The following is a 13,957-nucleotide window of genomic DNA, read 5'->3' on the forward strand; positions in this document are numbered from 1 at the left end:
TGCATTATGAAAGCTTTTCCACGGAGATCATGTTGCTCCTCAAAGAGCCAGAGACGAAGAAATGACTAATGAAAAAGGGGGAACAAATTATCTTGAGGCAAAACACTAATGAAAGTAAAATTAATTAAGCGGAGCCGTTTCGTCCGTCTTTTGCTCGCGCGAGTATGCACGTCTAATTTAAGAAGAAACATTGAAAATTCGATCGTAAGAAACAAACTATTGCTCGTACCACTATTAAGCAGTGAAATGCTCTATGATGCCTAGACGCCATTTTGGAGAACATTGGAATATCGTATTACTATTCTTACTACATAATTACGTTCTCTTTTTTCTTTTGGGTTTACCGTTGCATCGATTATAAGATCATTAACAATTATTGCACATTTTTGTTTGTATAGATTTCGGATAGTGTCCATGACATGGTCTACATAATGTTTTTGTAAACCAAATGAGACGTCGATATCGATGGGTCTGATGTCGTGGGCATCGATTAGGAATTGAAAATTAATCGTTTGAGTTTTGATCGCGTTTAAGATCTGTCCTCCCGCGTTATGGCGCGAACGTGCACGCGCTCGGAGCAAATTAGCGCGGTTCGCGGAATATCGGGTTTAATGTATCCATAGATTTGCGCGTGAAAAATGGTAATGGCTGGTTGGACGAGGGAATCGCTGAAGCACAGCGAGAACACGCGATACCACGGCGTACCGAGAACTACTGAAGCGTTGCTTCTTTCCAGCGATAAGTTACTCCGGCTCGTCGATCGTAACCAAGCCGTGGCGAAGCTTACCGGCAAACGCTTGGAAAAAGTGACAAACAACTTGAGGTATCGTCCTCGCGCGCGAAACCTCCTCGCCGTGGCGAGCGAAAGGCGCATTAGTATACGCGACCGCTCGTGTTTCCCTCTCGCGTGCGTTTAATTAACTAATTTATTTAATTACTTAACGATTACCTTTCCTGCCGCGCGAGGCTGTAATTTATTTTTCCCCGCGTAACGAGCCGATCCGTGTTTATTTCGTCTGGTCGATTATGGTTCGCGGGATCACCGTGGAGGAAGAAAGATTACGGGGTGTTAATTGTGATCGATCGTCGCGACTAATTGATTTCGAACGCTTCTGTACGGGTTGCTTGTCGATCGAACGCTGCTTACGGATTTAGAGATGCTTATCCTTGAAATTTGTTTCGTTTTGAACCCCTCCCAACGGGTGAAATATTAATTCGAAGAAAGGAGCGATCAGGTGTTGGATCGAATCTATTTTATTTTGAATGTATCATAAAAAGAAATTGGAAAGGATAGAGAAACAGTGGGACAAAAATTCTGAACATCAGTGATTGTATTTAGTACATTTTTCTTAAAATTATTAGCAACGATATGCAGCATCTAATTATGGAACGATCCTAGTTCGTTTAATTCTGATACTTTACTACTTCCAATTATATTTTATGCATTTTGTCATTTAGTAAAATGCATTTTCGACGCGTACTATTTTCTGAGTTTGGGAGAGGCACTACAGTTATACAAGGTAGTCAAGTACAGTTGGAAAGTGTATGGAGAAGGTGACTTTTCTTCATTTAGACGATGAATTATTAAAAGCATAACACGAAGATGATACACCCATGATAATTGCCCAGTTGCCCTCCATCATTAGTATATTAGAGTAGTATAAAATACCCACTTTAAAAACCCAGAAAAGAAATTGCGTATTCCTAAGATTGTTTATTAAGGAGTTAAACTGGGAAATTCTAGATCTTCCTTTAGATTTACACTATTTAGCACCATATACGGTTACTATTCATTCAGATTTGAGCAGAATCGTCTAAATGAGGAAAGATTTGAATGCCTTGAAAAGGTAAATAGCGATATTCACGGATGGTCCGAGCAACGAAATTTCTGTAAAGAAGGGATTGAAAAGCTCGTGCAACGTTAAGATACAGTAATAGCGAACGAACATAATACAATACAATTGAGTCGAGTACTATTTTCTAGATTAAAACAATTTAATTTTTTTATAATTTCAAACAGTAAAATCTCTAACAATCGGTATTGTTTAAAACAGTGTGATTAATCGACACGGGAGGAACCGTAGAAGAGACTGTGCTTAATTAACCTATTATCAATAGGAGTAGCGTTCCGTGTTATGGATGTTCGTCCACATTTGTCCGTCCCATCGATCATCATTCGTTTGCGTCACACCGACTTTCATATCGACTTCGTTAAGAGATTTTAGATTTTTTTTTTTATAAAAGAATTCCATCGATATACGTATTATTCTAGTTAATATTGTTTGGGTTTATTTCTTTATATTTATGCTCAGAATTATTTTTAATTTCTTTGGTATTGTGTATTATTATGATTCATTCCGAAGAAGACTATGCTTTGTACGATCGAAACGTGAATGGCCAATAGTATAGTTTTGAGAAAGATGTGTTTACATTCGTATTTCTATCATTTTCCTGGATTAACAAAATATGAATATTTGGGGAGAGAATATTGCACATATGTGTAATAATTCTTCACGAAAAATGTGAATAAAAGGAATCGATTTTCTGGAAGGTTTACAGTGAAGAATGTCCTCGAATTAAGGGGTTATTTATAGGTATGATATTCACTTGTGGCTCTACAAAGATTTTGCACTTATAATTCTTCAAAAAAATGTTAGAAAGGGAACCAATTTTTTAAAAGTTAAGGGGTTAATTATAAGGGTGATATTCACGATACAATTCTTTTAAAAAAATGTAAAAAATGCAAATAGATTGTTTGAAAGGTTCGCAGTAAAGAATACCCTGGAATTAAGGGGAGTTAATTATAAGGGTGACATTCATCTATAGCTTTACAAGGACACTGCACATATAATTCTTCAAAAAAATGTAACAAAAGGAACCAATCTTTTGAAAGGTTAACAGTAAAGAATATCCTCAAAGGGTTAATTACAAGGGTGATATTCACCTGTAGCTACACAAGGATATCGCACATATAATTCTTGAAAAAACCGTAAAAGAAAGGAATGGATATTTCGAAAGGTTACCAGTGAAGAATATCCCCGGAGTTAAGGGGTTAATTATAAGGGTGATATTCACCTGTGGCTCCACATACGTGCGTCGAACGCGTGCAAATCCCGTGTCCAGCAGGCTGTAAGCCCGCGGCGCCGCCCGGTGACCAGCTCGTACCTCGAAAATTGGTATTCCCCGGTAGGTCCGAGTTAGCGGCATCGGTATGTGGGTATTATACCTTTTGTATTCCGATGTGACACGCCTCCGTCACGTTTGCGGGCGTACAACGACGACGACAACGCCGGCCACGGTGCAACGACCACACGGAGGTATAGGTGGACAACGATAAGAGTGTCCCCCGGTTTGGTACAAACGTACACGTACACCTACACAGCGACGGTCGACGGGCACGTACGTGGACGCGTACCTGCGGACGCACGTACCAACACCAACCGGAGTGCCCATACGGATGCCATACGTAAAGGGTCTCGCTGGTAGCAGAGTACCCAGAGCCGTATGTACGTTTGAGAATACATTATGTAAGCAAAAGGTGAAAAAAGGCCCCTGGAATAACCCCCACCAGATTCTATCGAGTCGTCCACGGCGTACTACTCCCTTCCAGCGACTCCTACTCTGCTGCCTCCCGCGTGTTCCTGTACCCCCGACCCCGAACATCGGGCCGGGAGCATCAGGGCATAGACCTTCGCTCTGTTATACGTATACGTACGTATCCGGCGATACCGAGACCGCCGTCGTATATACACGAAACCGAGCCGCTGGCCGTTCGAAAGCTGAGGGAAGAAGGGATGGAAAAAAAAAAGGTGAAAACAATGCATCCTGGAAGTGGCCGGACGAACTCCTCCGCCGCGAGGAGGGACGGAGAACGAAGCGGGAAAGGGATCGAACAGTCGGCTGGATCCACGCTCGATTCTTCTTGCGGACGTTGAAGCGATACCCCTTCGATCTTACGATTCACCGATTAGGACCTTTGCTTTGCTCCGGAGTGGACAGGGAGGTCGGGGGCTCCGGGTGCTCTTCGAGGGCACTTTTTCGGGAGACATCGCCAGATTGCCAATGTTTCCTCGCGGTTCCCTCTGCTCCTGAATCCTTACGTCGTTACACGGTTTCGACGGTCATTAAAACTCTGGGATCAATGCTCGGCGCGTTAACGCTTCCGTTATAGACTTTGTTCAAACTTTTTCTGGCGATTAAATAACCAGACACATATTTGCCGATGGTCGTTATTTACAAAGATATTTAACACTTCGTTTTTGGATTTTTACATATACTTCAGGACTAGATTCTACACGTGAAAGCAATAAGAAAAAGTTCACGTAAACATACGTCCAGTTCGACCTTATTTTAAGTCGAAAAACCAATGATTAAATCTCTCACTCACAAAATAATTTTAATCTTTGACATCGTACAACAGAAAATCTTAAGAAAATATTATTTTTCACGAACAATCTTTATATAATATATGTCTCGTCGCTATCTACAGCAATCAAAGACAAACTTCCCCGTCGCTAGAAGTCCCAGAGTCTCGAAAGTTCAAAGTAGCAATTTGCTTAATAACGTGATTTGATTTCACCGCTTTTCTGCGCGGTTTCCAGCAGCGTGGCATAAATCTCGCTGAAAAATGCAGTCCCTCCCTCCCCGTCCTCTCCTTCCGTTTCCCCTGTTTGCGATTCAACAGAGACACCGGCCGATTCACGAAATCCGATGTATCCAGAAGCCACGCGAGCTCCCCGGATCACGTAGCCGGGACAAACAGGTTGGCTTTCAGAGGCGATCCACGGCATTGTCCGGCGTGTTCCTCGTTCGCGAGCTGGTTTCTGTTTTCGAAAAGCTCTTCGATCCCCGGCCACATAGATTACTCGTGATTTAAAAGGACTCGCGAGAGCAACCGGTCGAGATGGGCCGGTAAACCTTGGGACCGTCGAACGTTTCTTTTCCGCTCGTTTTCTTTTTTTCCAAGTACAGTTCAGCCGCTATAACTTCGAACCTGTTTAACCCTTAACGCTGGCGCGAGCAAAAGGTGTTTTTTCGTAAGTTGAAATTACTTGGCGAGCTTCTGCAAACGCGAGACACCTCTCTTTTCCTTTACATTTCGACTTATCGAGGTTTGAACGTCTCTCTTTTGGTTGTTCCTATGATAACATTGTCTCGATCGCGGAGTTTTTATTTCTCGTTCGCCTGATAACATCGCGATATACTTGGCTGGCCTGCGAACGCTATATTTCATCTGGATCGTGTTCGTACGCGTTGCTGAAGATTCAACGAGAGCGGCGAAAGATAAGGGAACGCTTTAATAAAATCGTTCGTACTATTCATGAAGGGCACTGTATTGTGAAGGAAATTACTCCCGATTGTGATGTAGAGTCGGTGGAAGAGGGAAGGTATTTATTATCTCTTCGCGAACTACGTACCTCGCTGCATCAACAATCGTCCAATCTCTGTCTTTGATCTGAACTTACGTTCCGTTCTTTGGGATATTTTCAACGAATTAATTCTTCTTTTAAATTCGAACGTTTTATTACGTAAATATTTCTATATATTTTGGTACCAGAAATGATCCCCTTCGACTATTTTAAAACGTGAACCTATAAGGGTATGTTGAATGGATCGAAACTGGAAGATCATTATATATTATTGTAGACCTATTTTTCATCGCGGGTTAAAATTTCAAACCGGGAGAGCAAGTTATCGCGTACGATTAATCAGTGTAATTGTATATATCTCAGTATAAATTGCAATTACACTTTATGGAAACCAAGCGGAGCGAAGTCGTTTTCTTGCTCGAGATCCACCGCATTAGAATACTTCAGCGAGATCCAAACATTATTTCCCCGCGAGTTTCAACGCACATATTCAACTATTTTCTCATCTTCCATGACAAATGGACGCTCCTGAACGCGGTTCGTCATCTAACGATTCATTTCCTTTCTTGAACCGCTTGGACCATTTTTGTGCTGTCCTTTCGCTAATAGCCATCTTCTCCCCTCGCAGGTTACAAATACGTCTTGCTGCTATATTTCCAAGTTTAAACTCGTTAAGAACGGAAGGCACCGGGACTCTTTAACCTCTCTCTGTCCATGTTTACCGTTATAATTAAATAAAATGCTTTAACGAACGTGCCAGCTACGTTTCAAATTATCTTTTGTACACTGTTCGCATTCGTGATTCGCTATAGGTGAAACGAAACTTAAACTTTTATTGAATTCTTTATTTTTATGTTTCTTCTTAGACTGTGTTACTTTCATTTACGAATTAATCTTTTTTTAATTGCAAAACTGATAGAGATACAATATTCTCTATTATTTAGTAACATTTTTACTAATGTAAAAACCTATTTAATAATTAATTTGACTGGGGGGATGTTCCCCAAGCGGTCATTGTTTTCTTTATTTTTGATATTAACAAGTATAGATGTATAATAATAATATAAACAATATATAATAATGGCAAATAGTACCTTCTATCATTGAGTAATTTTTTTACAAATATAAAACCATTCAATGCACCCTCAAGCGATCACCCATCCCAGTACTGACCGCGACCAATGCAATTTAACGTTGGTGATTGAACGAGAACCCATATTTTCTATAGTTTGTACATATACAAAGGGGTACAATAAACGTAAACATACAAACAGCTATCTTATAACTAGAATTACGATTTAAATTAATGGCTCAACATAGAGCTCGCGTACAAGATAGTTTTAAGAATAGTTACTTATCCTAGGAGTAAGATTTAATATTTTGTATAGAAAAATGGCACCAAAAAATCTATACAAAGCATAATTAAATCACGTTACATACAGAGAGGGAGGTTGAAAACGTTTTCAACGCACCACATGTTCTATTATTAATTTATCCAATACATCGAACAAATACAAGTGGGGGTATCTGTATTTCCATCGACCATAATTCGCATCGATTCTCACACAATTCTTGTTTCACGCATGACGCTTTCACCGTGCAAAAGAAGGGACATTAGAATGTTTCAGTCGAAAAACGAAACGTTCGGTAAATAAAATATCCTCGAGCGCCGCGTGTCTCGAATTAAATCGAGCGATTCAGCGAAACGAAACCGCGAGTGGAAAATTGAACGTTGCGATTCGCTGCCCGATAAAATAATCTTCGTCGTCGAGCGCGCATTTCGCCGTAACTGTAACGGTTATGAACTCGTTCCTAATAAAATTTAATCGTCGGACGTTTCGTAATAAATTCATTCCGTCGCGGGGAAACGACGACGGCCGCGGAAAACGCGATTCCCCTCCCCCTTCGTTCAACAAATTGCCGCCGCACTTCGCGTTCGTTCGTTGCTCCGATTCCAATGTCATTATACCTGTCCCTGGCGGGGGATCGCGAAGAAGAACTGGCCCGATCCGTGGAAGGTGCAAACCACCTCGTCACCGCGGCAAAAGTGCAGGTGCAGCGAGGCGGAATAGATGCCAGCCGCGGATGGGTTCGCGGCACCCACGATAAATTTTCGCGATGCCGCGAACCACATACCAGAACGTTCTGGGACCAGGAAAAGAAGGGTCAAAGGGCCTACTCTCTTATATTGGGGTCGATCTCTTACTTCGAATATCGCTGAGCCTCCACCACGGTGAAACGAAAGGCCTAGGATCGAAAATCATCACGTTCCTTTTTTCTTAATGAATTCGTCAAATATCGACATCGATTAGCGATTACTCTATCGGAACTGTTACTGGTCTCGTCTGATACTCGTCGATGTTACTTGCTTCTGATGAGGATTCATTTTCATCGATACAAAAATTTGTTTTAGTTTGATGTTTGATTTGAACAGAATTAAAAAATTGATTCACTCAAACACAAATATATACATCCGTTTAAAAAATAAGTGCAAGTGTATATTGGGATTCAACCTGGATCTACAGCTTACCCCAGTTCCTCTAATCCCTCTATTTAATCCACTTATTTGTTAATCGATACTCTTAACATCGGTTTAATGTTCTTACAAAGTCTACAGTAAATATATAGCAGCGCAGAGTTTTTATATAATAACAGCAATAATGAAACGCATTATGAAATGCAGAAGCTATTAATCAAGCAGCAACGCAAGTGCAACGACATTGTGCTATTATTATAATAATACGCAGTTGGAAAAAGATTTATTGGTCGTAACGTGTTTCAGAATTTCGAAGGGGGAGTTTCCCGCGTATTTTTTTATTTTTTAACAACACCTTGATGTATCATTACGGTTTCTTAATATGAATTTTAATTTCACGCGAAGGTTTCACGGTCGTAACCGCGGAAGAAACATCATGTTCCCAATTTGAAGAGTTGAAATTATGTCCGGGAGGAGGGTCGCGCGTCATCAATTACGTCGCGGCAGAATTCTTGGCAGGGTGGTATTTTCCGAACTTCGGAACAACGTTGATTCCTCAAGGTGGCGTATTATTTATTTGCCTCGTCGTCAATGCCTGACAGGGACTCGTTAATTATGTCGGTACGAAGCTTCCGGCGGGGTAATATTTTCTTCGTGTTTGCTGTATTATTATTTATTACGGGCTAGTTGTTTATTAAATGTTTCGCCAAACTGTTTACTCGGTAATGGACGCAGTTTATGGACGGGGTACAATGTTCGCTAAACGTAGATCATGCATGCTTATATGCTTAAATTACAGTGGCAACATTGTCATCGATTAAAAATATAGAAACAGTAATTTTCGAACAGTTCTAACTGCCGAGGATATCCATTAATATCTTCATTGTTCGATGAACCAGTTTCTTCTAAAGTAAATGATCCTTCAGACACTTTATTATAATTATTGTGCTCGGTGTCTTATTCTATTTAATTTGTACAGAGTCTCGGAGAATTCTAATCTTCCTTGCAAGCTTATCCTGGTCTCGTAGAGCGATTTGTGCAAGTTTTTGCCCCTTGGAACATAACGTAGGAAGGGTCCACGAGCCCCAATTAAACTGCCAAAAGAAGTCCGTGAAAAGAGAGGGTCGAAAACCTCTGGTCCAACCTGTACAATATAAAATTAAAACTACAAGCATTTAACGCTAGAACTACCAACAATTATGGTGTATTTAGTTATGCTAAAGAAATTAAAACGATAAATAGTTGGAGAAATATATAATGCAGTGGAAACAAATGTTCAATTTTTTACTATTTGAAATTATAAATGGGCCATTTTGGTGGTTCTAGCATTAAGAAGAATAGGAGCACAACTAATAATATTTTTAAATTAAAAAGCGTCATTTTATCTTTCTGAGCTAATTACTGGATCCCAGTTGACATATAAGAGGGTTGCATGTGCTTTAGAAATGGAAGGCATATTGTACCCCTTCGATCGGTTCATAATTTTACATAAACCTGCGATTATACCGGAATACTGTAGTGTACCTAACGTATACGACGAGTTATACCTAAAAAAATTCGCTATATTACTAAACAACGAAGACAATTCCAGCGCCTGAATCCCAGTTTCCACGTTTTCTCGCCACCCCCGCCTCGTAGATTATTCCGTGCCGTAAAACGAAGTCAATTTCCCAGAAAATTATTCACGGGTGTATAAACCTCCGTGGGATCCTCGTCCACAACGAGTATTATTCCGTACAAACTAACAATCGTCTGGAGAACCGGGCGGTGCACCGTAACGATCGATACACGTCGCGCGCAACTTGTCAAAGTCGAGCCACCGCAAGATCGTCGGAGACATCGGCAACAGCCTCAATTATTATCCTCGAATTCCAGGGCTGTGTACACACGGGAAAGGGTCCGTGCGTAATGAGAGATCGAGGAGGAAAGGGAGCCGCGAAGACCGCCGCGTGGAAGCGAGGGGGACGAGGAAAAAGGGCACGCGTGTGCAAGAGGGAGAAACGTAAGGACGAAACAAGGGACTGTTGGGGGTAAAGGACGAGAGGCGGTAACGCGGCTACGCTAATTACGAGCAAACTCGAGGATATTCTTCCTCCTTCGTATATTCGCGTGTAGAGGAACGTAAGCGGCCCGTATTCTCGAAGGAACAAACGATCGGGCACGAAAACACGCATCGCGAAGGGAAACAAACGAGCGTCACGGCTCGCTGGGGAGCACTGGGAACCGGAAACCGCCGATTTCAATCTCGATTCACCGCCTGAATGTCCCGTGGTCGAAGCCACACTAGCTAGGAAACCGATCATCGACTCGTCGCGAATAGTTCTTTGCAGGATTAATGGTATCCATCGGTTTTCTCATACTTCGCTATTTTGAAGGTCAGAGTTTCTAGACAGTGGGTCCCATCGATGAGTGATGCAATCGAGGGGGACATCATTCTACAGCCATTTTCCATAGCAGATGAAAGATAATCGTTGAAGAGTCTATTAATATTTATTTATTTATGAATAATTAGGAAAATTAAAATGAGTCCAATCAAAATCGTTACTAGTGAAACTTGACCGATTTATATCGCGTTTGGGCTCATTTTCATCGCGAGAACCCCACCGATCCATCGATACTATAAAATATCGAAGGGTACATATTATAACAAATTTTTATTATCGTGTGGCGTACGAATATTTTTTATTGTTACTTGGTGGCCTTCTGGGAGTTGGAATGCTAATGTTTTGACTAAGTCGCCGCTCCTGGGGCGCAGCTGGACGCACGTGGTTGCAAGATCGAGCGTCGAATTCCGAGTCGAGCAATTAATAATTACCGGTGCTGTGCGTTCGATTACTGTTATCTTCCAGCACGTCAAGAAACCAGGATTAAATTCTTCGAAGGAACGAAGTATGTTCTCTTATCGATCACGACGTAATTGCGCTAGTTTGTAACGTTCCGATCTCATTAGTATTTTACTCGAGTTGCCAGTTTATCGCACGCGTTTCTGTGTTCTTTTGTGCTCGAGGTCCCATGGGCGATATAATAGTACCATAGATCGTTGGATTGGTTTTAACCACACGGTGACAAAAAGTGAGACATTTAAGGTGGTCAAAAAAGTTGCTCTGTAGAGGACCCCATATGGCGGTCCGAAACATCAGCAGCCTTATAAGGCACGTTTCTGTATGTTCTAATTTCCAAATACAGCGCACATTGTATAAACTTATGAGTTATGTAGTTTGGCTGAGAAAGGGAGCCATAACTTTTTGGGTATTTACTTTTGACTTGTTTCATCACAGTTGTGAAATCATTCAATTCTTCATACATCTTTGTAAACTTTCAGTAACACTATATTTACCTATCATTGAACAGATATCGAGACAAAATTAATACAAATTTTACTTGGGTGCTTCAAGTCTTCGTGCATCCTCGTAAATTTTCAGGAACACTATATTTATCACTTAACAGATATCAAAACAAAGTTATTATAACAAAAATTTTACTTAGATGCTTCGAATACTGCTTGCAATTTTATGTATCATACAACTATCCATAAATAAATAAAAAACGCCGAACGACAGTTTTCCGCGTTATCGTGAAAATGGCTGTTGAAAAGGCTGGTCAACTAGAGTTCGATTTATCGAGTCTCGTTTATATGCGCTTTGCGTGTAGGAACGCGTATGGCGATTCGCGAATTGATATTCTCGAGAACCAAGGTCCATAAAAAAAAAGTTATTTCTTTCAATTTATTGTTGCACGTAGAATCTCCACGGCGGTATGACTCATTGCGGAACATCACGCGTTTTGTAAAACGACCAAGGAGAAGCTGAAATTTATTGCCGGGAGAGGATCGTTCCAATCCACTTCTTTTTCCGTGACTCGTAAGAACCGAGTACGCGTTATCGCGATACTCGGGGAGGATACTCGTGTAACGCCGATCTACGGATCCGCATAATAATCTGCCGCTCGATATAATCGTTCTTTAACTGCCGGGCGGATAATTATACACGCGAAAAAGGGAAAAGTCCACCGTGCGTAATGACATATTACGCGAGTTCTCGAGTCGCCAGATGGAAATCTGTTCGCGGCCACGTGTACCGTTACGAAACGTGTCACGCACCCCTGAATCATATCGATGGATGGCGGCGAAACGCGGACGAACGAACGCGTTCTAATGCAGTTCCTGCGACGTGCTCAATGACGCGTGCGCATCACGATTTACATCGACACGCTCGATCGAACGCCGATCGAAAGTCCTCCGCGATGATTCTAATGTAGGTCGGTTCAGGAAGTAATTTCATTCGTGTCGCCGCTACGGCATCGGTATCGACGCAGTAAGTCAAACGTTCGTTTTTTTTTTTCATTTACAGAGCTCGAACCTCGGCCAGGAGCTGCTGGACAGAGTGTTCAGGCACCTGAATTTATTGGAGACTGCTTACTTCGGGCTGCGTTATCTGGATCACGGGAATCAGACGGTACGTACATCGTTTCTATTAATATCTTACGGTTAATTAACAAACCTGGATCGTAAAACATATTCTCGAACTTTAACGATCGATTCTTGGGATTGTTTACAAAATTCGTCATTTTCTTATCGTGAAACCGTTGTCAAAAACGTATAAAATTAGACAGAGACGTTAATAAAATTTTTAGAAATTACTTGAAAAGTAGGTGCTGTTCGACGAGAAAAAAAAAATTCAAATTGTTCTAAAATATTATTTTTAACTAGGGGGGTTAATTATAATCATTTTCTGTCATTACACATACCCATGAAATCCTACGCACTTTCGAGAAAAAAATTCTTTAACACTACAATGTCTGACCCTGACATTCCGATTCTCCTGAAATTTCAAAAAGTTTCAACTCATTCTGGAAAAATTATTTTCGGTTGCGAGGGTCAATTACAATCATTTTTGGTGAAGAGACATACCTCCGAAATCCTACGCACTTTTGAGAGAAAAATTTGTGTAGGTGGACAAATTTTATTAATAATTTTGTTAATAACTTGTTAACGATGCCTCGATCAACAAATTGGTATTCTAGAATCTCCCATTAAAATTTTTCCCAGGGGTGTGTTTCACACAGTTTGGCGCTTGAATACGATCGACTCTTGGGGCTGTTTACAAAACGTATTCGCCATTTTCTTAATGATGAGATAGTTTTAAAATTTGGTACACTCTGTCAAAGTACATATAAGATTAGACAGCGTCGTTAATAAAATTTTTAGAAATCGTTTGAGTAGTAGTTCGATCGAAGTTGAAACGTAAGAAAGATGGCGTGCTCCCTGGTATAATATATTGTGCCACTCGATGTAAATCGTTTCACATCGAGTTCACGTTTCGCGATCGATGGAACGGCAAGTTCGAGCAGTTTACCGTTAATTAGATTTCTACGATTAAAAATTCACACGAAGATGCCCCGAAGGGAGCCGATTGCATCGCCCCCGGGTCATAAGAGGATAGGATTATTATCTACGGGAAATGTCGAGCTGCCTGCAATTTCCGGTTCGCTTGATCAACAGTCTCAGGGCTCGGGGCTCGATCGTCCGGAGGTTTAATTATTTAGGAACGATTCACGACAGTTATTCGAATTCTTTTTTAGCAATGGCTCGACCCGAGCAAGAAGATTGGAAAGCAGCTAAAAGTCCAAAAAGGAGACCCGAGCTCGGATGTCCACACCCTCTACTTCGGTGTGAAATTCTACGCGGCCGACCCTTGCAAACTCATCGAAGAGATCACGAGGTGAGCAGATTGAATTTGTCCTGTCTCGTAACTAGTTCCTAACACGACCCGATGCACGCAGTTGCAAATAATTTAGCCGTTTCCAAGAGAATTACCCACCATGACGCTTGTCGTTTCCACTATAAGCGGGAATGTGCGAAATTTCGTGCCATAAATAGGGTTTGCTTCTACAATTTACATTAACTTCATTTTTCGATTGTTAAACAAGTACTACACGACTCCCACAGATGATAAATATGTATCAATCTTGAAAAAATAATTTAGTAATTTCGTTAGTCAACTCCTCTTTCCCATATCTGTATTGGAATGTTTACAATATTTAATAGTTCAACGATCTACTCGCGATTTCAACATTAGTCACAAGTTCAACAGATTCATATTTACTCTTCCAT

General features: G+C 41.0%; 1 protein-coding gene across 2 annotated transcripts in view; it reads left to right on the plus strand.

Annotated features, from left to right (window-relative positions):
• LOC143340971 (band 4.1-like protein 4) overlaps positions 1–13,957 on the plus strand; it is a 102,254-nt gene that overhangs the window by 51,625 nt on the left and 36,672 nt on the right. For both annotated transcript variants that reach the window (XM_076763447.1, XM_076763446.1), the window contains 2 exons: positions 12,195–12,299; positions 13,426–13,565. In XM_076763447.1, coding sequence (XP_076619562.1) covers positions 12,195–12,299; positions 13,426–13,565 — 245 coding nt within the window. The remainder of the gene's footprint in view (positions 1–12,194; positions 12,300–13,425; positions 13,566–13,957) is intronic.

The sequence above is a fragment of the Colletes latitarsis genome, chromosome 4 (genome assembly GCF_051014445.1).
Source record: "Colletes latitarsis isolate SP2378_abdomen chromosome 4, iyColLati1, whole genome shotgun sequence".
NCBI lineage: Eukaryota > Metazoa > Arthropoda > Insecta > Hymenoptera > Colletidae > Colletes > Colletes latitarsis.